The 25,167-nt window shown below is 41.1% G+C and overlaps 3 protein-coding genes and 1 long non-coding RNA gene across 7 annotated transcripts; 3 read left to right on the forward strand and 1 right to left on the reverse strand.

The window, feature by feature from the left end:
• The first annotated feature begins 1,787 nt into the window (after positions 1–1,787).
• tmem222b (transmembrane protein 222b) lies at positions 1,788–9,601 on the forward strand. 4 transcript variants are annotated; one of them, XM_042435544.1, is made up of 7 exons: positions 1,790–1,965; positions 3,109–3,193; positions 4,228–4,259; positions 4,377–4,473; positions 4,557–4,687; positions 6,081–6,207; positions 9,491–9,601. In XM_042435544.1, exons 1-6 carry the CDS (start codon positions 1,847–1,849, stop codon positions 6,166–6,168), a joined length of 552 nt encoding a protein of 183 aa, XP_042291478.1. In that variant the 5' UTR covers positions 1,790–1,846; the 3' UTR covers positions 6,169–6,207; positions 9,491–9,601. The 4 variants fall into 4 exon arrangements, with proteins under 4 accessions (XP_042291479.1, XP_042291478.1, XP_042291476.1 ...); XM_042435545.1 differs by lacking the exons at positions 6,081–6,207; positions 9,491–9,601 and adding an exon at positions 4,790–5,269 and having other exon boundaries at positions 1,788–1,965; XM_042435542.1 differs by having other exon boundaries at positions 6,081–9,601.
• Positions 5,364–6,382, reverse strand: LOC121912960. Its single transcript, XR_006100187.1, has 2 exons — positions 6,306–6,382; positions 5,364–5,622 (listed from the first exon to the last, which is right to left on the reverse strand). It is a non-coding gene; the product is annotated as an uncharacterized LOC121912960 (long non-coding RNA).
• A 345-nt stretch (positions 9,602–9,946) lies between the features above and the next one.
• On the forward strand, positions 9,947–13,745 carry tpbga (trophoblast glycoprotein a). The gene is made up of 2 exons (XM_042435541.1): positions 9,947–10,986; positions 11,321–13,745. The coding sequence occupies exons 1-2, from the start codon at positions 10,733–10,735 to the stop codon at positions 12,159–12,161; spliced, it is 1,095 nt and encodes a 364-aa protein (XP_042291475.1). The 5' UTR covers positions 9,947–10,732; the 3' UTR covers positions 12,162–13,745.
• A 9,223-nt stretch (positions 13,746–22,968) lies between these two features.
• On the forward strand, positions 22,969–24,581 carry LOC121912395. Its single transcript, XM_042434507.1, has 4 exons — positions 22,969–23,078; positions 23,168–23,226; positions 23,312–24,442; positions 24,513–24,581. Exons 1-4 carry the CDS (start codon positions 23,056–23,058, stop codon positions 24,533–24,535), a joined length of 1,236 nt encoding a protein of 411 aa, XP_042290441.1. The 5' UTR covers positions 22,969–23,055; the 3' UTR covers positions 24,536–24,581.
• Positions 24,582–25,167: the final 586 nt, after the last annotated feature.

Raw genomic sequence — 25,167 nt, forward strand, 5'->3', positions numbered from 1 at the left:
GACAGTTTTGTGTTTTTACCATAGACTGTAAAAAATATGGATGTAGCCACTGTGCTGTCACCCAAATGTTTCTGAAGAGTGGTTTTGAAGATCAAAGTGCGTGGCTCTGGCCATCGCCATCTTGGCAGTGCTTAACCCCGCCTAACTCCCGGCTAATCCAGAATGGGCAAAGAGGTGGAGCTGAGGTGGGCCGAATGAAGCCTGGTTGCTGAAACAAGCCACCTAGCGGCTAGCGACCTGTCACTCAAAGCCGCCACATCCTAAATTATGCAACTTTACAGCTTAATAAAAAGTTGTCATGAAAGGGGAAATTAGCCATAGAGAACAAACCGTATTTTGTACCAGACTGTAAACATGTTTATTTCTGCTGTAAAGTTGGGCATTTTAACATGGGGGTCTATGGGAAATGACTCGCTTTTGGAGCCAGCCTCAAGTGGCCATTCGAGGACCTGCAGTTTTGGCACTTCCCCAGAGGTTGCTGCTTGGTTTCAGAGATTCACTTTTTTCAGATTAATTTGCTGGTGATTGACTTATTTATTTATTGATTAGTCCTTTCAACTGTATAGTGACAAGGTTTGACTGTGGTAAAAGATGCGTAAAAGTTAAAATTTGTTTCCATTTGATCAGTTTTTGTCCACATTATTTATTGGTTATGATGCTTTTCTAAGCCCATACTTTGCATCTGTTTTCTGTTACACCAAAAACCTCACAGATTCAATTCATTATTTGGGTAACTTCTCTAGTAGTAGTATCATAGTTCACACCTTCAGAATTCTAATAAATGCATTTTTGTAACTGGATTTTTTCTCTTTTTTGGATATTCTGCATGTAATATATCAGAAATCACATAACTTTTTACTCTCAAAAGAAAATTATATATGCATATATGTGTACTAATAATTAATTCTAAGAGGGATTGATTAAAATAAGCATTACTAGCACGTAAATGTCTGGCCTGCATTGAACAGTTAAATCAACCAGCGTCCATTCCAACTTTTAGCCTAAATGACTTGACCGTTTCATTATCCAACAAAATAAAGTTAGCTGTCATTTCCCTGCAAGTGGTGTGTGTGCGTGTGTGTAGTCCAGGTATTTCTCATGTTGTGGGGACTCACCTCCCTAATGGGGACAAAAAGCACGCCCCCTTAATGTAAATCTTTAATTTTAGGGTGAGGGCCTGGTTTAAAGTTAAGGTTAGTTTAGGGAAACAGGGTTTAGGGGTTATGACTTCAAGCCACATGCAGGGACACGAACCAGATTTAAGACCAGTTGAGGATAAGTCTCCAGGAAATGAATATAAGTCTATGTAAATACCCCAAAAGTGACTTAGGTAAACCTGTGTGTGTGTGTGTGTGTGTGTGTGTGTGTGTGTGTGTGTGTGTGTGTGTGTGTGTGTTGAAGTTGAAGTTGAAATTAATGTTAAATGCACTGTTGTGTGTTTTATTGTTTGTCTACATTGCACCGGACTTATCTGTTCCTTTTGCGGGCTCGCAGAGATCCCGGAAGCTGCTGTTGCCGTCAAAAAAGATAACAGTAACAGGGCAATAGCTTCCGGTGGTTTCTTTCAAATTAAAAGGCATGCTGAACTACTATATTGCAATGCTATTCATGTAACATCTCTGTGCCTCTTCTGTTTTTATTTCCCCAAGATAATCATAACAACGAATATTTAATTGGAGATACGGCGTTTACCCCATCGACTGTCCCCATATTTATGACCAAAAACGGACAGATGTTCAGTTTTATTCTGAGGCTAAATCTTATATTTCCCGTTGTATTCGGTGTTTGTCGTGGACTTGATACAGCTGTAAGTGGGACAAATGAAGTTCATTTTCCACAGCTGGTGATGGCGGATGTTGTCGAAAAAGACACCATGAGGAATTACCATATAGCGTCAGAGAAAATGAACCCAGAGGCCAGCCGCTATCCGTACTGTATTGTGTGGACTCCCATCCCCGTGTTATCGTGAGTTATCGCCGCCGGTGTCGCAGGTCGGACATGGGACGAAGTGACGACTTCATGAGCTAACGTTGACGTTAAGCTAACGTTAGCTAGCAGCCAGACGTAACATTACAGCAGCATCCTGTTGCTGATACACTTTAATAAATCTGTCTGTGACTTCGCTTTTAGTAAAAGCCACAGTCACCAATATCACCTCAGAATATTGAAAACTTATGAGTAACGTTAAATTGTAAAGTAGACACTTCGGTGCATATATGATTAGACAGTTTTACAAATAACACCAACTGAACCAAACAAAACGAAAACACGGTTTTACAAAACCGAAGCTTTGTCTACAGTTCATTAATCTTAAAGTTACTCTTCTAATATTGTTCTAAAGCATTTTCAACTTGCAAAACTGTCAAAATCATACAGTTGTGTATATTAGTCACAAACAATGACTCTCTAAATGTGTGGTGTTGGTGGCAGAAAATATGTAACCATTGTTTTGTTTTTATTTTTTAATCAAACTTTTGCTTAATATGATGTCATCTGTCATTGCAACAGTGATTACAGTTGTGTAATATGTGAGTCCCTGGCATGTGTGGATTTGAGTCTTACCTCCAACTACACTAAGTTTAAAGCATTATTAGTAATAATTTAATATAGTATAAGGCTGGTTTATATGGACAAAATCAAATATCACAATATTTTTGACTAAATACCTCTATCAATATTGCAACAATATTGCAGGGATGAGGCACTTTCACAAAATATTTACACTGAGAATTTTGATAAATAATCATCAGTAATGTGATATAATGACTAAGTGGGTAAAGACAAATAATAGAGCTAGAACAGTCTGGTAAGTTCAGAAAATGACACCACTTTACTGTAATGCAGCCTTTAACACCAGGAAAAGACAACACTTATGCCACATCATGATATTACAATATCCAAAATCTAAGGCGATATGTAGTCTCATATCATGACATCGATATAGCCCTGGTATAGTACTTGACTGACACAGCTTGTCCTTCTTGGATCTGCCCAAAGATGAGATTATGTCCACTAATATTTACATGTGTGTTCATCTTTCTATGGTGTATTATGTTTGCTTATTGCTTGTTTTAAGTAGTAATGTTAACTTTGCATGTTTTTATTCAGATGGCTGTTTCCATTCATTGGACACATGGGGATCTGCACTTCCACCGGTGTCATCCGCGACTTCGCCGGACCATACTTTGTCTCAGTGAGTAATGACTATAGTGCTGTGGGGTTTACATTAATCATTTTTGAGATAATATTGTTGGCTGTATGTAAAATGGATATACAGGGCGTATAGAGTAGAGTACAGTGACTTTACTCTCACTGGTTGTGAGGAAACACAGTTAGTATAAGGTTAAAGTGCTGACTTATAGCTTTGGGAATTCTCCACTGAAAACCTGCTGTATGTTTTGAGCATCCAACACTCAAACCATAAAAGCTGAAAGCTTTTGACACCCAACCCTACAGCTGTATTTCATGACACTTTTGGCCAGAAACACTGATTCAGCTTGATGAAGATTTCTTGGCTGAAGATGGAAACCAAACATTGTGATTTTGGTTAGAAAAAAAACAAAAACATGACAGAATATAAAAACCCAGTGTGAGTTTTGTATAAAACCTACTTTTAGCTATCTGTTCTGCAAAGATTACAACTGTTACACAGATTTTTGAAACCTACACAGTTTGTCAAATTGAACAGCAATGACACACAACCACACAGTGAAGCAATATGCCTAAAAGCTTGATGTGTGAGAGCCAAATGGGATTGACTTAAAGGTTTGACACATTCAATTATGCTTTATGAAGCCAACCGTCTAATGGAAAAGTTGAACTATTTAACAATTTCTTTAATTTCTTCCCCAAAGTTGATTCAGCTGACCACAATTTGATTTTTTTCAGAAATATTAGATTGTGATCTACACTTGTAGAGAAGTATAATTCCTAAATACTCATATTAGAGCACTCAAATGTTATTTTAAATTGTAGCAAATGTAGCTTGGACCCATTTGGCTGCTACACCCAAACAAACTTGATGGTGAATACAAGCAAACAGGATGGGAGGCACATTTCCTAGATTCTTAATGCTAAAACCATCTAAACTACGTATTCTGGGTTGTAAAAACTCCAAAAGTGTGTTAGTGTACTTGTGTCTTCACATGAATCAAAGAAACATTTAATACTCACATGATCACTTAAACCAACATGAACAGTATTAAACATTTTCCCTTTTTTTTGCAGGAGGACAACATGGCTTTTGGAAGACCAACAAAGTAAGTAAATAACGTGTTGTGATTACGTGTTAACGTGTTGTTACGCTGACATTTTAGTGAACCAAACCTTATCAGTTCAACACAACAATACAGTTAAGTTTGTCTCTTTATTTGAAGGTACTGGATGCTTGATGTTAGCAAAGTCTACGCGAGCGGCTCTAATGCCTGGGACACAGCAGTGCACGATGCTTCAGAGGAGTACAAGCACAGGATGGTAAGTGAGTGGTCTTGTGTCTTTTATGTACTTTATAGAAGAGTTACACCAGTAATGATCTGAACTCTTTGTTTTCTCCATAGCACAACCTCTGCTGTGACAACTGTCACTCACACGTTGCCATGGCTCTGAATCTGATGCGATATGAAAACAGCACCTCGTGGAACATGGTTAACCTTTGCCTCCTCGCTCTGATCCACGGAAAACATGTCAGGTAAGGAAGGTGAACATGTCCCGTATTTGGAAAAACTGTTTGCTGGGTCCAGCAAGGAAAACTGATGCTGCAGAGCCTCTTGTATTTTTTTTTTAAACACAGGGCTGTTTCTGGTTGGAACACTGGCTTAATTGATGTTTAGCTGCTTCAGTCAGTGCGACCCAATAAGCCTATCAGCACATCTCAACAGCAGAAACAAGTACAAAGAGAAGACGGCTGCAGTACAGACCTTGCAGAATGTCACCAGGGAAAAATATCAAGTGTCCTATATAGTTCCTCTGCTGTGGATGTGAACATCCTCAAATTAAAGCAAACAGTCAGCACTTTAAAGTCACTGTTTTGTTGTCAAATCCTGTGTGCACAAGTGGTGCTAACACAATGGAAAGTGTCTGACCGCACTGTTGTAGTTTTCTCATACAGCATCAACTGTGTTAATCAGTTCATTTTAGCATATTGTAGTTTAAGAATACCCGATTTTAGTAGCTAGTTAGCTGAGGGAATAAATAAATTCCACAATTATTGAGCAAAACGTTTGCAAGTTCAGTCTCATTGTAACTGAACTGTTGACACCAAGTTGTGTATTAAGAGTTTCATTCATCCTCAGGCAAGTTTCTACCACACAAGCACAGTAAATACTAGTAGCAGTACAGTTATACTGAACAGTATGCAGTTGCAGTGGTTTAAAATATTCTAGCAATTTAATTGTATGATTAAATGTACAAAGACTTTCATACATAAAATCGGCAATTAGCATCTTCAGCCCAGAAATCCTAGAACGTTGTCTGCTTTAAAAGCTGATACAACACAAGTCCTGTACCGTCATGTACAGCTGCTGTCTTCAAAGCCGCTGTTAGAAGTAGGACTGAAGCTTGTGAATGAGGTTTCTCTCTGGGATCCCAGGGGCTCGGGCATGATTTCACAGGTATGCCTTGAATCTGTCGGACACAAGAAAGAGAGAGAGCCCTGATTCTTAGAGAGCATGGAGAGTGTATGTAGGTCATTCCTCCAGAAATATTTTGAATACTAGCGTTGCAGGAATGGACTACATATCCCAGTGTTTGTTCTTTTACTTCTATCACAGCTCCCTTCATTCATACCAGTCACTGTTTTTTTTTCACTCTGTGGGGGTGAATGGGATTTCTGTGTGGAAAAAGTGACATCAGTGCATACTGTCTATACTGAAACAGTTGCCATGGTTACAGCCAGCACTGTGATATTGATGACATATGCCTTCCCTGCACTATCAGGGCACTGGATGGGGGGGAAATTGTACAAAAATGTGATTATCTCTCTATCTTTCTCTCGCTCTCTTCTCTCTCTCTCTTCTCTCTCTCTCTCTCTCTCTCTCTCTCTCTCTCTCTCTCTCTCTCTCTCTCTCCTCTGCTTCATCCAGCTGTGCGGGCTTCCTGAAGACCTGGCTGCCTTTCCTGATGCTGATGGGCATCATCCTTACAGTGGCCCTGGCCCTCAACCTCCGGTGACCTGTGAGGCAGGTTCACGACAAAGTGGAACCCCCGCAGGTCTGATGTGGGGCTGACCTTTTAAACATCAAGGGGGCGGGGAGGGGGGCATCACACGGTGTCGATAGAAAGCAGCCGAGGAAATAAAGACTACTCACCTCCGAGAGAAGATGTCCAACACATGTACACCAACACATGTTTGGTCTGTGGAAAGCAGAGGCGACCTGTTACTGGCATCACTCCAGCGGTGGAGCTGGAATGCCCTAGTGACGGAAATTCATCTATACTCAGTCATTTATTTTGGAGAGACGGGACTGAACATCCCCCCACCACTACGACTAACAGGACCACACAAACACACTTAATGGATTATGATTAAAGAAAGCCTAACAGCAGGTTGAAGCCATCACCACCTGCAAAGTGTAGAAGTTAGGTAGCTTTATTAATAGTTGAATAGAGATAGGTCAGTGTTGAATTCTCTGAGGGAAACACATTCATGCCTTGCTTTCAGATTTTGATGATCTTACTTTGTAATGGATTGGGAGTGTAATCCCTTGATTCAGTGCTTCCTGAATGCCATTTTTTCTACTGGAGAGCACAAACATGTTAAATCAATTAGATGCCTTTCTAGGGAATTTCTCGCATTTCACGCTTGATTTAACGTAGCTCTTCTACAGCACTACAACTTAAACCGAAATACGCCAGAGCAGTTTGTATTTTTGTGCATTTTCTTACCGCATTAGATCAGTCTAACTCCGTAGGATATCAGTAAGTCTGCATCTTCTAAAAAAAAAAAAGAAATATTTTCTCAGAGACGTGTTTGCATTATGTATTTTCAGATGGATCACCTCATGGTACTAAAAATAGGTTTACAATAAATGTTTTCATACTATAGATCATCAGTGCAACGACTGTAGCAACCTCAACGAACGTGGCTGTGGAAAACACCTGGAGATACTCAGTAAAGCTCCTTCTGGTTTTCTATACTTGTGCCAAATGCGGGAGACCAACATAAACTGTGTCATTGAATATTTAACTCTTTTAGCGGAACAGCTCATCGATTATTCCAGTACGATTGAACGAAAAGCCTCAGAGCGATGAATCCTTTCTGTTCAACCGAAGAGAGGTTTTGTTTTTCATTAGTAATTTTGACTTGAGTCAGTGCCTAAAAATGATCTCTTTCTACAGACCCTGTATGCTTTAGTTTTGACCCGTTTTTTAAAAAAAAAAAAACATCAATTCCACTTGATGGTTGGCACTTGAAATCAGTTGCCATGGCTGTCGTGAGTAGATTCAAATCCCCTCATTGTTTGCAATCAAACAGGGAAAAAAAAAAAAAAAAAAAAAGTGTTGAGCCCTCTCTTTGTCTGCGGTGCTGCCAGAAGCAGCAGGTAGCCAGGATCCTCAGGTTTTCACGCTCACCACCCCCTGCTGAACATCCCCAGTCCCCCCCCCCCCTCCTCCAGCGTCCGGCCAGCGTCGCTCCTGCTGTTTTTTTTCCACCTCTGCAGATCAGATTGGAAGGTCATTGTGAAACGTCAGCTCCGTTTCACAAAGCTTTGATACACACTGGCCAACATCCTGCAATAATCCAAAGTAGATGTCATTTAAGTGTGAGCTTTTGAATTCAAATCTGTTTTGTTTTGTTTTTTTTTCTGTAGTAAGGGTTCAGGGCTAACACAGTGCTCTCCTCATCAGGAAAGCAGATATTCTGTGGCCTTGTGTGTGTATGTTTCACCCATGTTGCCTGTAGATATTTGAACACACATCACACTGTACACCAGGTGCTCTTTATATACTTTGCAAACTTGATCGCTCACTCAACAGTTTAATCTCCTGAATAATTTAGTCTCATTTTGTTCTTTTTTTAACTCCACTTCTTCATATCTCTGCTCTGCAGTGAAGCAGATTCGTGCCTGAATGAGTGTATGATTGTGTGTGTTAGTCATGCACACAGCAGTGATTGGAGAGAGAGAGAGAGCATATGATTGCATGCCAGCACGTGTGTATTGCATGCATGCGAGACTATGAAGTTGTCTGAGAGAGAAGTTCATGTTTGACTCATACTGTGGCTTCTTGATTAATAATCAGCTGCATATCATGGCAGCTAACTGCCTAGCGATTCAGTTCTAGGTGTACTATTCCACATCTTCCTCTTAATCTCTGAAGATTACAAGTTTTATGTGATTGCTGGTAAATCTTAGCAGGAATAAATAATGCATCAGACTGTAGCAGGCCTGTGTTAGTTGATTGGATGCAATAGCTTGTACCATAGCTACAGATTCTGTAGATTAGAGCTGCAGAGTCATTTTCTCAAAGGGGACACACACACACACACACACACACACACACACACACACACACACACACACACACACACACACAGAATCTGGTCTCAATTTGGAAAGTGAAAACTGTCTTAAAAAGACATTTTTTTTAATTTTTGATTTTTTTTACTGTGACTTCAAGGCTGTTTTTCTGCCTTCGAGGTCCTCGTCACTTGTAACGCGTGTCAAGAGGAAATCTCCTCTTATTGTAAATACAAACTCACACCCCAAAGTCTCAAATATTTATCTTTTAAATTATTGGGATATTCCGATTTTTGGACTTTGGATGCAAGTAGCATACTGGTAGCCCTAGATTGATGTTAGTAAAGGTAGCATGTGTTTTAAAAAAAAAAAATAAAATAAAATAAAATCTGGAAATATGCTCTTTATGCCTAAACTGCAGCAACATTTTTTACATCTCTGTCCAAAACGTGGATGTGGAAAATAGCTGTAAAAACAAACAGAGAAGTGAAAATAGCCTTGGTTCTCTGAAATTACGCTAAATGTTGGAAAGTGGGAGAACAACTCATACTGTGTCTTTGAATATGTAAGTTGTTCTTTAGTGAATCAGCTCATTCATTACACGTCGAGCTATGAAAGGTAATGAATGAATAGCTCTTTGAGATCCGTCGGTGAAACTTTGCTTTTGACGTTTAGTTCAACATTGTCATCATCACGGCTTCTGACATATAGACATATATGTAACGTTTTAGGAGGAGAGCTAGAGAAAGGGATGATAAATAGTTTGCCGATCCTTTACCAGAGTGCATGTGCAAGAATGCCATATTCAGCGGAGATCATTTGAATGGTTGAGACGTTGCCTGCTGCGGTGCCTTGTTGTATCCAAGAGCCAGGTCCAGGAATGTGGAGACCTGTGGTCCCAGCAATTGAGTCCGTTGACAAAAGACAGTTGGGATGCTATTATTAGTGCCACTATCCATATATACTTATACCAGTCTGCAATTTCAAAACCCTCTTTTGTTTCTCTAATCCTCAAAATATCTTTTATGCTGCAGATCATATAACCCATGGGGAATTTTAAGAATCCTGCAAGTGACTGTGTGAACTATGAATGTGTTTATGACTTACAGCTATAATACCAATAAAGATGTCTATTATTGTAGAAACTTGTGTGAGTCTTTCTTGGATTTCCATCATTGAATCATGACAACTGTGTTTCATCAAAGTTGTCAGCAGGAAGGATGATGTTAGGATTTCAAGTCTCCCTGAGCCGTGAAAGACAAAGTCTCACCCCCCCCCCCCCCCCCCTTGAAGTTTCTATAAATACACTGAGAAGTGTTTCTCGTAATAATCATTAGAAGTTGTCAGAATACACATGGAGGAAGGGAAGCCATCGGCAGCTTTGATACTTTACTATCAATCAGCTAAAAGTCTCAGTGAATGGCGATTATCCTGCAGAGCATCACAGTATTCAAGACAAGCAGGATCAAAGGCTTTGCAGTCTGGCCCCCAAACACCCCTCCCCCACCTGGTTACCATACCACCTGGGTAGGTGGGAATGACATGGGACATCAAATTCACTAAACACTATTAGTGAGGTGAAATTCCAGCAGCTAGAAATTCACAAAACTCTCAGGAACCTTTATATAAATGAAAATTTCAAGGATAAAGTAGAACATTGAATGACTATACATTTGGTCAGTGTTACAAACTAATATTCATCCCCTGATGTGACCTTTGTACAGAAAACTTATTATTATTATTATATAATATAATAAAATCTCTGCTCAGGTGTAGGGAGTGTAACCCATTGTTTCCATATTATCATATTAGGTTGACATAGACAAAATAGTGAATATTATGCAGAGAAAGAAAGCTGACAGCTCCTCCACTTTCTCCTCCTCATCCATCCCTGATGCCAGCAGAGGCTGAGAGGAAGATCTGGAGGATCGGACAGAGAGCGGGCAGAGTAAAGCCCCTCCCCGCAGATCATTGCACTAGTCGATGGTCGTTTTAACTTCATTGTTGAAGAAGAAGCGACGCCCCGCTTAGCCACGGCAAAGGATCAAAAACCCCCTCTGATCAGCACGACCCCCAGTTTTGTTCTCATGGAAATCAGACTCTGCCTCCCGGCCACACTCTCCGCAGAGATGCAAAGTTGAAGCGCATTCCCAGCCGGGACAGCAGATGATAATGATGTCTTGGAGGAGCTGATCGTTTCATTTACTCCTTCTCTGTGCGTTTCTTTTTTTTTTTTTCGTTTTTTGCTTGCCGCTTTCGGAGTGTTTCTGTCCAACATGCTGGTTCTGGCGCAGCGCATTGTTTTCTGTACGTTGCTCGGCTCCGTTTACGCGTCGTGCCCTCCGCGCTGCGAGTGCTCAGAGGCGGCTCACACCGTGAAGTGCGTCTCCAAAGACCTGCGGAGTATCCCGACCGGGATCCCCGGATACACCAGGAATCTGTTCATAACGGGGAATCAAATAAGTCGAATCGGGCCGGAGTCTTTCAAAGGGCTGGATAATGTGACCAACCTGTCTCTGAGCAATAACAGGTAAGACTCCTGTGCCTTACTTTAATGCAAAGCCAACACGTTACGCTGCATTCAGGACAAACCTGACCTCTGATACAATGTGTGTCAGTGGCAAAATACTGTTTTCAGTCATCAGGTGTTCCCTCTTCTCCCTGAAATATAATAGTTAAGCAGATTTCTACATTTTTGCGCTAGAAACAGCATTTGTGTGCTTCCATGTGTATTAAATTGATGCCCATGTTCAATTTTTACCCAAAGTACTGCAATGTCTGCAAAAATCAGTTCATTTCCCCACTTTCTGTATGTATGTTATTATAAGGTGTGAATGACATCTCATAAATCTCCTCAAATCCAGAATTTGCGAGGTGGAATCCCACACCTTCGCCGGACTCCGCAGCCTCCGCTCTCTGGATCTGAGTAACAACCAGCTGGCTGTCATTCACCCCGAAGCCTTCACCGTCCTGAACCAGTCTCTGCGGGAGCTCAACCTGAGCCGGGCCCTCTACAACCACTCGTCAGTGATGGACTTGGCCACCTCTCTCCGCTGGAGCTCCCTTGGGAACCTGCAGGGACTGGACCTGTCTGACAACAGCCTCATCTATTTACCCTCACGCATCTTCTCCCACTTGACAAGCCTGCGGCGGCTCCTGCTTTCCAACAACTCCCTAGTGGCCATCCACAACGCCACCCTCTCGGGCCTGGAGCGCCTGGAGGAACTGGATCTGACCCTCAACGCCCTCAAGACGTTGACCGAGGAGGGCTTACGAGAGCTGGACTCACTTCCTAGAGCTGACCTGCTGCTGGGGGAAAACCCGTTCACATGCACATGCGGAATCGAACCTTTTACCGTGTGGCTCAACAGATCACAGGGACGCATTATGGACGCTGAGGAACTGGTGTGTGCCTTCCCAGCCAGCATGAGAAACACGTCCATGCTGGCTGTGGGCATGCTGACTCTGGGATGCCACCAGAGGGATGCGGGTGCGGACCTTGCTCTGCAGACCTCATACGTCTTCTTGGGTATAGTCCTTGGCTTCATTGGCCTCATTTTCCTCTTTGTACTGTATCTCAACCGCAAGGGCATCAAGAAGCGGATCTATGACATGCGTGACGCCTGCAGGGAGGTGTGGGAAGGTTACCACTATCGCTTCGAGATCGACTCTGACCCCAGGTTGTCAGGTCTCCATGAGCGCTGACGTGTGAGAGGACAATCACCACTGGTGTATTTTCTTAAAGGAACTGACTTTTTCTAACGCATTTAACAGTAGAAAAGTGTAAAAAAAAATGTACAGATTTGTCTGTAAATATATACATACAATAGTGTTAATAATCTTTTAGCCTTGTCGGTTAAAGCATGCACTGCCCATCGTTCCTCATTACATAACTAATAGTCTTTTTTTAATACAGAATATCTTAGATGGAGACAAATGTTAATACGGGAGTTCATTGATTGATATTTCTTATATTCATGACTGCTCTTTATGTCCACACTAGAGCAACAATAAGTGCCTGAAGTCAGCAAGGTATTGTTTTTCCTGCAACATAAGAATCCCTTTCTACATGGCAAACTCATTCAGTATTCTATGTCAGATCTTGACTCATATTTAGCTTGTAATAAAAAAAGGAACAAAACGCTGCAATAAAATCCTGACACTATGAAAACAAACCTCTGGGAATTCAAAGCACAATCACTCATTCATCTTTGAACCGTTTCAAGCCCTTTGGTCCCCCGTCCTTCAGCCCCAGGGTGCCAGAGAGGAATTAAGCCTCCAAAAGCTTTTCCAAAGCTCTCCTAAAATCACCACTCTGCTCTTCTCTGGCTTGTTGCATTGGAAGGGGGACAATTCAGCGCAGACCAGCGGGAATATCCTAGCCCCCTCTTTTTTTTTTTTCTCCCCTTTTTTTTTTTTTTTTTTTTTTTTCATGAAACGTTGCTTTGTTTCAACTCCTTGAGTTTTATTGTCAAAATGATGAGAACCAGTCGTAGGCCCAGGCCGCTGAAAGCAATCTCCCTCCTCCTTTAAAGACAACAGCCGCTCTGGAGGCTCTTTGAAGGAAAAGTCTCCACGTTTTTCTGTTTAGGGGATTTTTTTCCAATGATAAGATACAGATGATTCTGAAACACCAGCTACATTGTTTCATTCAGTAGTTTGCTCTGACCAGTTGAGGAGGGAGCCTTATGAAACTGAAGAATATGCTCTTCAACCTTTTGGTTTTTCTCTTCTATGTCAAGAAAAGTGTCTTTTTAGTGGAAGTTGTCGTGGAAGATTGGCACTCAAATCCAGAGATGTATGTCTTACATTTTACATGCATGTTTAATCAAATTCAAACCATACATTGAATGAATCACAAGCCAAAAACACGACCGTCTTCTTATCTTAAATGTCATGTGTCATCCCTGTTTTTCTAAATGGCTACATTACAAATACAACTCACTTCTTTGTGGCCTTTTAATGCTACAAAAGTCAGACACACAGACAGAGAGAGGGGATGGCGAGCTGCCATTCCCCAATGTGTTTATTGCCTAAATTACTAGCTATCTATGTTTTAGGAAAGTGGGGAAAGGAGGCCTGGAGTTAACTGAAACAGCCTCTCATTGTTCGAAGCCAAAGTAGCATCTTCGTCCTCTCAAGATGTTCTCCAAACTGCTCTGATAGCAATCCAGAAATGTTTATAACATGGAGCCATTTTACTGCATGTGTAATGACAAAATAAAGCTTCAGAAAGTCCTGATGTCTGTATGCTCATTTAGCGCAAATGTAATCTTGTAGGTTATGAAACAGCAGAAATACAGGGTTTCAGTAGGTATTATTTCTCCGAGCTGCAGAACCACATTAAGACGGGCATTTACTCGCTGAGGAGAAAACAATTGAGGCTCGTACGCAGTCACAGAGGGCAGCTCAGATGGCCAGACGCCTGAAATAAGCTTTGTTTTCCAGCGCCAAAAGATGCCTTGTGATACTCATTCTCTTTCTGTTTTCACAGACGACCATTATGCCGGCGCGTAATAGGATTCACTCATGGTGACAAAGTTGAGCGCTCTGATCCAGCTATTGTTAAAGTGTCATCATTCATGATAATTGCCTGTGGGAGAAAATCCCAGGGGAAGTTTTCATTTGCTATTACTAACTATTATTAACATGTCACAACCGGGGCATTAAGCCAGCTACGGGTTATTGGTGTCAATTGGCGGAGCAGCAGAGAGAAGAAAGATTATTGCCTGAATGTCATTACTTCCGTCTTCGGTCATTAAAGTGTGCATTAGGAGCCGTGCCTTTTTTTTGTCTTTTTATGAGTCAGGCTGTTTGAAAAATACTGTATATGGCCTGTTTTCTATAGGCTCTGCAGGATTGTCTCAGCAGGAATGCAGTGAAAAGAGAAAAACCCTACAAATGCATCCAGACGCTTTCTATTACTCCCTGTGCAAGAAAGGCTTCTTAAAATCAGAAAAAAAATACCAATTGGTGTTCTTTAGTATGTTGTACATGTCTGATTAAAAGATCACATCTTTATTTCAACTTTGCTTGCCATGACTTGAATTCCCACAAGCTATTTGTTACACCACTGAGGTTTCTTTCGAGGAAGCAGTTTTAAAAAACTTTAACAGCTTTATGTTGCTGTAGTCTGTGCAGCATGTGGTTTCAGCAATTGGAAAAGGGTAAAATACATATTTGAAGTTTTTCTTTTCAGTTTTCAGAACACTCCACTGTACCACAGCAGGCTTTTTGTTTCATACGCCTTCTGTCTCTGGGAACATCTTGGCGCCATTACATGGGTTTAATGGCCATGATAGGGAATATGCCTTAAAAGTGAACACCACATCTGTGAGGAATTGAACATGTTAGAAAGAGACCACAACAGTCAGCAGTATGACGACAGAGACAAAGGGGCATCTACCCCCTCCACTGGCATGGTATGACAAATGCAGCTGTGTCTCTCTCAACTAAGGACACATGTCATCATTTACATTTGCCATCACTAAACACGACACAGTCATTTGATACTTTCTGCTCTACATGACACACTTTTAAAACCAAACCGTCCACAGCACAGAGAAACCAATTCTTGTCTCCCTCCTCTTCTATCTTCTCTCTACTTTTAACAATGATCTTGAGAGATCTTGTGAGATCAATGAATTCACTGGCCCTGCTTCCTGTGCATCGCCTATCCATCATGTCCAACCAGTCTGGTCAGTGAAGGTGGCGACCAAACCGCAGAGGTGGTTCCAGTGGGGTATTACTCATTGTTCTGCTGCTCTCTTGATCAATGTGACTAATTGTGTTTGCCAGAGGATGCATGTGAGGAGGAGTTGGTACAGCTGGCCCACTACCCATTAAAGCCAACTGGCTTCTCATTTATCACTTTCATAAAGGCTGGATCTAACAACACACAGTCAAACACACACATATACAGTATGTGCACACACACATACCTGAATCATAGTACTTATTTAAAGTTGAACTGAAATTGAAATTTATTTTTGCTAAGAAGTCAGTACATCCTTGGGGTTTCTTTTGACTTGTGCACCTATTTGGTCAAAATTGCAATTACCAAACTACCAAAAAGAAGAAATTCAAGTTTTATTGTGTTATTTAATTTATATTAGTGTTCTCCAAGGGGCGTAAATTCTTTATTCTGACTGACAATGTCAGCACTGGTGCAATTTTGGTGTTGACGAGCACTGAAAATAGTTTGTAATGTCACTTCAATTCCATCGAACAGACTTTCAACCAGCTGCAGAGCTGATGTTTGGTCATTGCTTTGTCCCATCTGTGATTTCAACACTTCCTACGTTACTCTGGGACTTTACTCTGTGTTGTGATTGGAGTCACTGGGTAACACACAGAATGCTGAGAATAAAGGACTACCCTGTGCTGTGAGTTTTGAAAATCTAGTTATTTGTCATTACCGCAGCTGAACCCATGACAAAGAGACAACAGCCAGCTAGCTAGACCTTGTTTCTATTATCACGGACAAACAAGAAAGAAATGGTGTGTTCAGAGGTCATAAATTTCCACATTGAAAATTCCTAATTCCGAGCTTGATGTGTTCCACTACTCACGACACAAAGTGCAAACAATCAACATGGCTGACTGTGAGAAACTCATCTTCTTATGGCAGGCAGCATATGAATATTTGCAACGTCAGCAGAGTTTAATTAAATACATCAGTGAAAAAGAGGAGGATAAGGTAAGTCACTAGATATTTTACATGACATGTCGGAATGTTACACACAATAGCCTACCAAGTACCAGTAATGATACATGTTTCTGATAGCCTGTGTCATTTATTAATATAGCCTAAGTGAACAGTCTTCATTTTGAGAATTTTATTAATTCAACACCATTAGAAACCTACTTCTCTTGGATACTGCCATATTGAGTGGCATCAGAGCATCTGCTTCTCGGTGCATGAAATTGGCCCAAGTTTTCCAGTCAGAGTTCCAATTTCAAGAGCTGTTCCAACTTACTTTTTCAAGTAGGAGGGCGTACATTTTTGAGTTCCGAGTTGTCTGGAAAACAGCAAAAGTGCTGGGGCTGCCAAACTCAGGAGGTGAGGTGTGAAAAAAAACATGACTGAAAAGTAGCGTGTGGTAGGAATCAGTGCTAACGTTACCAAACCAGGCTAACTGGCTGCCAGTTTCAAATACGAACTTAGCCACATGATGGCTCCTCCCGAATGTTCAATGTTATGAAGGAACAGACGTCTGAAATTGCTAACAATAACCAACACTATGTGGGCTTGTTGAAAAAAGAGGAAAATGTCTTGTATTAGTGTTCATAAGCTATACAGGAACAGGCTTCATTCAACGGTGACGGTGACGGTGTTTATACATGTACAAACAAATCTTAAAGTCTCTGCTCTGAAACGCTAGGGGTGTGTCCACTGAAGGCACTGAAAACACGGCCCAACTGAACAGCCTCTGAGTTAACAATGCTCGTACCAAACTCCCGTTTAAAATAGGTCTTGTTTGTAGGTGTACGGTAAGCTACATGGATGATATTTTAAAAATAAAGTAACGTTAGGAGCCACTGTTTAATTCGGGACATATTTTATATGTAAATGTGGACTTGTTTCAGTAAAAACTTAAATGACTAGTTAACAAGTGAATCATCACCAATCACTGTTATGTTAAATTGTTGTTTTTTTCAATGGAGTTCAGTGCACTTAATATTACTCACCTCTGTGCTGGAAAGTCCTTGGCAGCTTTGTTGTGGCCGTCACCCTTGGAGCAAAAGCTTCTCACGCTGTACTTTTTGGTGAAGTGCTGCCCAGCAAATGCTCTCCTTCTGCACAGCTGGTGCTGAAGCTGAAGCCGCGGGCGGTGGCTAGTGTCAGCCACTGTCAGTGCCACATCCGTTGACTCTACCTGTCCTCCCAGCTGAACAGCTGGTGCTGTGTCTCCACCTGTCAACGGATGCTTTAGCAGGGCTTAAAATAACTCCTTGACTGCTAACATTAATGGAAGATGGCCCCATTCACAAGTAAATGAAAGTTTGTAAAACTACCCAGTGTAAAAATAGTAACTATGAGTACGTTCACTACGTACATATGTTTATATAGTGGGGGAGGGGTCATGCTAGTAACCCCTCTATGTCATAGAGCCACCATTTCAAGCCTGCCCAAAAAATCCTAAACACAGAAATGCTGAAAAACAGTTACACGGTGTAACTCCACAATTCAGTTCTACATAGTTCACAGTCTTTTCACGTTTTCAACAATTATTTTCTAACATGCATAATGTGTTTAATAAGAAATCTCTGATTTTCATTTACACAGACTTTAAACACTGAATCTTCAAACTGAACCTTGTTGACACTGAATGACAGGGCCTTACTGATGACTGAGAGCACTGTTGTCAGCTCAGCTGCAATTATTCTTGTTAAAAGTCACTGTCAAACATTCTGGTGGTATGAACAGTGATGCTTTCATTCACTGATGTATGTACTGAAGTGTATTTGAGTGGTGATGCAATCATTTAACATAGAATAAAAGTGAACTAACTACATAATGACTACAAATCTGATCTGAATGAAACGTTTGGCAAAGTGATTCGTAATTTCTATGTCAATGGGGCACCAAAGAAGTTGACAGCATGTCTCCTTGCAATGCTGGCTCTTATCTGTCAGTCAATCACTGCCATGGGAAACAGCCACCATGAAGGGTGAAGCTTAAACACAGTTTCCACAAATAACACAACAGTTAGATCCTTTTTAGAAATATGGAAAAATCTGCACAATAGTTCCAGCATAATTATCGTTACACAAAAAATTTGCAGAATTCAAATTTCACTTTGACTTTTATAAAACTCACAATGCAAATGGATTTGATTTGCGTTTAATTGTATAATCTATCAGTCCCCATTTGGTATGTTTACCACAGAGTTTGTACAACATGTATATGTCCACGTTTCATAATGGGATTCTTTATGCTCTTGAAATTTAAACAAAAACCTCTTGGTGCATGACCGCAATGGATCCCCAGACCCGAGGAAAATGAGAAACAAATGCGCTCAACAAAACAAAGTCCTGTCTCATATGAAAGAAAGACTCATGTAAAACACTCCACCACAACAATGCAGCTTCCCTCTGAAGTCTTTATGACCGCGTCTCCATTGATCTCTGAATTGACTACAACTGTAAACGTAGCAACAGCACGGCTCTGCCAGTCCTTGTGGGCCCCCCCCCACCACCCCCGTGCCTTCCCCTCCTCAGGGGCCTCAGAACAGAGAGTGTCCTGAAGCCTTGTTGTGGGCGCCGCTGTCCTCCAGCTGGCCACGAATCAGTCTCTCAATCCATGTGGCTTGTAAGAAGTTTTGTTTTGTTGTTGCTGTGGTTGTTTATAGGAGGATGAGGTTAGGGAGTTTTCAATTAGCAAGACATATTTCCCTCCATGTCCCATCCTGCATCTTTCTCTCAAACTCTGAATGAGCTCCTAAAGCTGCGGCTTACTTCACGTGCAGAAACTTAAAGAAAAGCGTTTTCCTTCTCTGTTTTATGTTCTTACACAGTCCCTCAAGGGACAACAACACAGTATAAAGATGAATTGTTTCGATGGAGACCAAACGTAATGAAGTCCTTCGATTGATTAGTCTTACCAGAGGAATAAGCCACAAGATGATTCATTAAAGACTTTCTCCTCTGGTACTCTCAGAGAAACGGAATAAGGCCTGTTTGCCGGTTGATTATAAATGGCCTTGACCCGTTTTAAAGAAAGGACAAGATACTCACAACTCCTGAACTACTTCATCATCTGCTTCATGCATCAATGGTTGGGTTGGAATTGAGCAGAGAGACCAGCAAATACAATAGTCTAGCTGGAAACAAGAGTCATTTGAAGACACTTGGGATCAAATCTTTCTTCAGTAGACCTACAATGATTCATATACAATTACTTAATTTATTGCTTGCTATAGTTTTCTTTCAGTTTAAGCCATTTAGAATGGTAGGCATTTCAGCAGCTTTGTTTTTATTTTTTGAGGGTTTTTCTTTTTACTAATTGGGTCTAATCTTTATTACTTTGGCCACCATTTCTAACAGCAATGGTAACATTGTTCTCACCATTCAGTTAAAAAAAAAAAACAGGTTAGCCAAACGTATTTGGAAAAGAAAATTATAGTGAACAATATACCAATAAAATAATGATATTTATGTTTATACAATATGATTTGGCCTTTGCTGGCTTTTTGTATGACAGTGAGTTGGTATACCTGAACCATGTGGCTGCTCTCGAGAGGCTTGATGTCAGCGAAGTGCTCTAGAACTTAATTATAGTACAGCAAGATAACTATCTGCCCTAAACAGGACTTTGCCATTCATAATCAGCTTGTCAGCCGAGTCGAAACAACTTCACATACCTTCATATTAAACTTTCTGGGAATTAGTTAACTTCAGCTTCAGGACATTGCATCTGTAAAGTGGAATGGAAAGAGTGCAACCCATCTGATGATGAATCCTCGAGCTGCTCGTGGAATGCGTTAGGTGTGAACTCTCCATAGGTAGTTTGACCTCTCGCCTTCCAGGAGAGAGGAGACGTAAGCTCATTATTATTACCTTCATTATTTCAAATGCTGGACCAGATGCCGGAGCGGGAGGGGGCCCAATGCACCCAACAGGGATCTAAGGCACCTGATTGGTCAGGAGGAGAAGAGCGGTTCGGAGGCCAAAGGGTAGATTCTTCCGGAGAAGAGACACCATCTGCTGACCGTCTTTCTCTGACTTTACATCATCTTGCTGTAACAAGGCCTTTATGGAGATGATGCTGCTCATGTTGAATGAGGACATCCAGCACTGTATGTTACATGATGAAATATAATAAATCTCATTACTGTAAATTAGACAAATACTGTGTATCTGGATGTTTAAATTATTCAATGATTCACATATCAGATATCATGTAGGTTCTTCCAAACATAAATTTAAACAAGTCTGACAAACATGTAATGCAATGAATATTTTACATTACTTTTTTCCTTTGGTTAAACTTAAATCATAAGGCAGATGTTAATCAAATTATTCTTAAGCACACACAGCTTCACTGTGCACAGTGATGTGTGTGCAGACTTTGTGTTTTCATATTCATCTGCTTAAAAGGGAAAGTCTGTTTTCAAATTAAATCTTGTGACTCGTACCTACAAGCATGTTTTTGTGACATCATAACTAGTCTGGAAGCCAGTCATGAAATTATATAATTATATTTACTTCCTCATAGATTCTGGATTTTTCAGTGAGGGAGGAATTGGTGTAATTTTTAGAATTTTCTAACCAGGAAATTTATTTTTTTTTGTGGGAAAATAATATCAGACAAATTATTATTTAGAGCAGAGTATTTTTAAGTGTCATGAAATATGTCTGGAAGGGATCTTTAACATTTTTTAAGGGTGAAACAATATATTTATGACCAATTTTCAATTATTTACATCCAATAGGAACAACTGGGTTTGGGGCTGAGTGCCACAGACAGGGAAGGGAAGTCAGAAAATATGAAGAGCAGACTAATACTTTGTTGGTGTTGGTTTTTTTATGGAATTTATTGACTATAAGAAAATATAGAGTATAGAACTATATGGAATAAATGACCAAAAACTGCAGTTGCATACACCTGGACAAGTTCTATTTGCTGAAGAATACCGTTAGATATTGTTGAAAACTCCATAAAAGCTACTAAGTGAATCTTAAGTTTGGAATATTATATCACAGATATGTACTTTTGTAGTCATTTAAATGATAGCAAAGCAAAGAACTATAGGCTTGATGTGGATGGAGAGCATAAACAGAGAGAAAAAGACATATTTCAAGATTCAAGTAACACAATATAGACACAGCCTCTATCTGTGTTACTGACCCTTCTCACAAATATCCCCACATCCTGCATTGCTCTGTACATAAATTAGATGACGACACAGTGTTTGCCTTCTCCTCCATCACACTCCATTTGTGGGTCTGTATCTAGCTTAGCATGACCTAACACGGTATAACCTTTGCAGGAGAAAGGCTCCTCAAATGAGCATGTCATCCACTTGTCCACAGATCGGGGGTCTGTGCAGACCGAAGTGTATTTCCTTCTTTGGAAATCGCCAGCAGAAAATGTGCACGTATGAGACATCATGCAGGCAAATTCTGAATTTGAAAGAGAGAAATCATCCACAAGGAGAAAAGAGTCACCTACTTTGATGAATAGATCTCATTTACAGTTTGATTTATGTCACCCTTCCATGTTTTGTGTATGTTTTTTTTTAAAAAGCCTGCCTCCAGTAATGCCTGTGTCATCAGGACCACTTCTGCTGATTCCAACAGAGGACTTTCACTTGCTCCATTCGCTCATATGAATGTTGATAGGAGTAATGGAAAGAATTCAGAAAGGAGGAAACTGTTCCTGCAAAAAGTTCCTCTGCGCTATTTCCTCTGACAGGAAATTGTGTCTTTGATCTAAGCCACCACACTCATCTGGTCATCGCATGCGAGGTGTCACTCCTTCCTACAGCGGAGAGGGAGGAAATTTGCTATCACCACTCGCCCATATGAATGTCTTAAACTTGAGCTGCTAAAAGATGAAAAATAAGATTGCAAAATTGAATAAATCTGGGGTTAAGAAGTGCAGGCATGTGCCCCAGAAAGTAGGACAAAATGACAGATTTACTTGTCGCCTAGAACGTGCTTAGAGCCAGACAGACAGACGGACAGACAGACTCCTGCACTTGTATCATGCTTCTCTTGGCAGCAGGAGATTGTCATTAATGAACATTATTGACCAAGCACAGTCTGGGATAGAGATTCATACCTGCCAGATTACCAGGGAGTGTGTCCTGTACATGGCTTAGTGTGTGTGTGTGTGTGTCACCTACACTGACAGTATAGAGGGTCATTTTCATGCTGAGTGCCCCACATGGTCACAGATCTGTCAAATAGACGCAGGAAGCTGATGATATCACACTTACATGCAAATATGACATCATGCATTTTGCTCATTATTTCATGCAGAGAAACAGAATTCAAATAAAGAAGTGATGTATGATGTGGATGTTGTGGAATGGGAATTACAGTCTGTGATTCATATTCTGCAAACAGAAGGTTGAAACATGCTGATCTGGATGTGTTGTTTGTCACAGTTAGGGTCGACTGCATCATTACTGCAGTATGCCGCCTGGGTCTATTCAGCGTCAGGGGGTGCAGGAGGCATCATTAATAATGTTAACAAGGCCATCATGACTTGACATGATCTTTCTCAGGGTCAGGCTTGATGCACAGAGGAGAAATCTCTGCAAAAAAGCAGACAATAGCTATTAACTGTTACTCTATGTGTAGAAAAAGCTTTATCAAGCTAAATAAAGCTTTTACTTCCCATTTTTTGCATATAAACAGAAGGAAAATGTGATAGAAAGAGGTGAAAGCTAAAAAGGTGAAAATCAGCAGATATCTTCCCATCCTGACACCACAGCAGCAGGCACCTGTAGACAATCAGCTCATTAAGCAGTGATTGGTTGCAGGCTGCAATAAATGCTACCTGTCTGCTACACACACGCAGAGCAAGTAGCTTCAGGGTAGTTGGGCTACTGTTGCGTTCACTGGGCTGCACGCTTTGGCACACAAAATGGCTTGTGGAGTTCATTTGGGGTAAGTTGTTGCAGCTATTTTAAGTATGTGTTGAGTTGCTGTTAGCTGTCCCATTTTCTTCTGACCTTGATGTCTTGTTTGCTGTGCAGGATCTTTCTGATTTGCTTAGTTCAAGCAGAGCATGTACGCTGTTCATGGGCTACACAAGGTGAGCAGAACACAATTATGTCAAGTCTGTACATTTAGTGCTGTGGTCTGCTAGCTGTGGATTCATACTCTTGTTTCTCTTGCAGCTCAGGGACAAAACAGCAACACATATGTTGGCTTCTCGCAACAGGATAGTGGACTAAGAAGACTTGGTGGCAGCTATCTCCAGAATCAATTCAGACAGGCCTCTGTTGCTCCAGGCTCAGCCCAAAGCAGTAGCTTCAACACGGACACTGGTTACAGGCAGGGACTTTCCAGTAGTGGTTACACACATAGTGTTTCACAGCCAGTTCAAAGCGGCTATACTTCAGTCAGGTTAGTGCAGAGCAGCTCAGTGTCAAAACCCAACTGGAGAACGACAAGCTTGAATCAGTTAAATGCTCAAAAGGTGCCCAAAAACCAGTTTGACCTTTCTGCTCCTATTTCAAGTGGTGGTTCTGTCAGTAAATTCAGTGTTAAAAAGCAGAATGATCCTACTGTCGGCAAGAGCAGAACTTGGCCAGTTAAGCAGGGTATACAGCGTACTAACCAGTATCTGTCCAGCAGTTCTGCATCCATTCTGGGTCCTAGGGAAAGCTACTCCTTCAGGCCAGCCTCCCACCAGTCTGCAGCACAGAAACCTCCCAGCACTGCTTTCGCAACACCAGCATACTATGGGCAAAGTTCATCCATGCTAAATCAAAAGCATGCTCCGAGAGGCTTCTCTCACAAGTCTTCCCACTTGTTCAGCCCAAGAGCACCTGCACCTGCATCACAGCGCAAATATGTTCAGATGCAAACATCAGCCAGTGCCCCTGCTAGAAGATCTTCAAGTCGCAGCTCTAAAGCATCTAAAAAGCCTTCCAGTTTCTCATATTCTCAGAATGAGAGGACTCGACACAACCCTAGCCAGACTGAGGCTGGAAACCCATACAATACCTACAAGCCTACTTCCAACAGGGCCTCAAGTCACAGTCTGAAGGCACCTACAAGCAGCAGAACTGGAACCTCTGCTCAGAACTTCGCCCCGACTGAAATTCACAGCATCCCTCAACGTTTCGGTGGCTTTGCTATTAGACGGCTAAAAGAGCCTGACCAGAAGGAAGTAAGTGTCCAGAAGCCACAGCAGACCTACACAGCTCCCTCACAACAGCTGGCATCTTACAAGCCACCGGTCCCAAGTGTTCATCAGGAGAGCAAATGGAAGAGGGTCAGGCCACATTTAGGACAACTCACAGGTGAGTATCTGATCACTTCTCATTCTGCTTCTGTATGTTCCAGAATATTTCTAATTTGTCTCTCTCATAGGTGCAGCAGGTGTCCTTGGATGAACGTGTTTTGAAAAACTTATTAAACTTAAATCCTATCTTGTGTTAATTCATCCCCCATTATGTGGTACTGAATGTCATAGCTTGGATGCACATGAATGTAGACTTGGTGCCATCTAGTGTGTAAAAGATGTGTTGCAAAATGGATAATCTAAAACAGGCAGTCTAGAAATGTCCCACATCACTGCAAATACAAGTTTCTTTAACTGAAACTAAACATCTACTTGGGAGACATTTGGGCAACTGAGAATCTGACTTATTGAAAGGTGTCTTTACTCCACACACTGCATCAAATGTTTTTGTAAATGAATGCAGAGGGCTCCTTTAAAAATAAAACTCGCTGTGTATATACAACTTGAAGCAGTTAATGCTGTTAAACTTAGAACATTGACCTGCCAACTGTTTATCACTGTTAAAACTTTAAAATCATGTTGCCTAGAGTGTGCACTGACAGCCATTGTCAGTAAGACCTGCATCAAATAACTGAGAATAGTGCTGTTGCTTTCAACTAAAACTCAACAGCTGAACAATAAGGGTCAATGGTCAAGTTCAGCACAAACTACAGCCTCAAATGGCCATAACCAGCTCTCAAACAGATTAATTTAAATTATTTTCATGGAGGTAGGCTCTATTGG

The sequence above is a fragment of the Thunnus maccoyii genome, chromosome 15 (genome assembly GCF_910596095.1).
Source record: "Thunnus maccoyii chromosome 15, fThuMac1.1, whole genome shotgun sequence".
NCBI classification, from domain to species: domain Eukaryota; kingdom Metazoa; phylum Chordata; class Actinopteri; order Scombriformes; family Scombridae; genus Thunnus; species Thunnus maccoyii.

Coding starts and splice junctions, on each gene's coding strand:
- tmem222b (XM_042435542.1), top strand. CDS start 1,847: ATGGCGGATGTTGTCGAAAAAGACACCATGAGGAATTACCATATAGCG. Junction 3,194..4,227: donor CCGGACCATACTTTGTCTCA/GTGAGTAATGAC, acceptor TTTTTTTTGCAG/GAGGACAACATGGCTTTTGG. Junction 4,260..4,376: donor GCTTTTGGAAGACCAACAAA/GTAAGTAAATAA, acceptor CTTTATTTGAAG/GTACTGGATGCTTGATGTTA.
- tpbga (XM_042435541.1), top strand. CDS start 10,733: ATGCTGGTTCTGGCGCAGCGCATTGTTTTCTGTACGTTGCTCGGCTCC. Junction 10,987..11,320: donor CTGTCTCTGAGCAATAACAG/GTAAGACTCCTG, acceptor CCTCAAATCCAG/AATTTGCGAGGTGGAATCCC.
- LOC121912395 (XM_042434507.1), top strand. CDS start 23,056: ATGGCTTGTGGAGTTCATTTGGG. Junction 23,079..23,167: donor GCTTGTGGAGTTCATTTGGG/GTAAGTTGTTGC, acceptor TTTGCTGTGCAG/GATCTTTCTGATTTGCTTAG. Junction 23,227..23,311: donor CTGTTCATGGGCTACACAAG/GTGAGCAGAACA, acceptor TTTCTCTTGCAG/CTCAGGGACAAAACAGCAAC.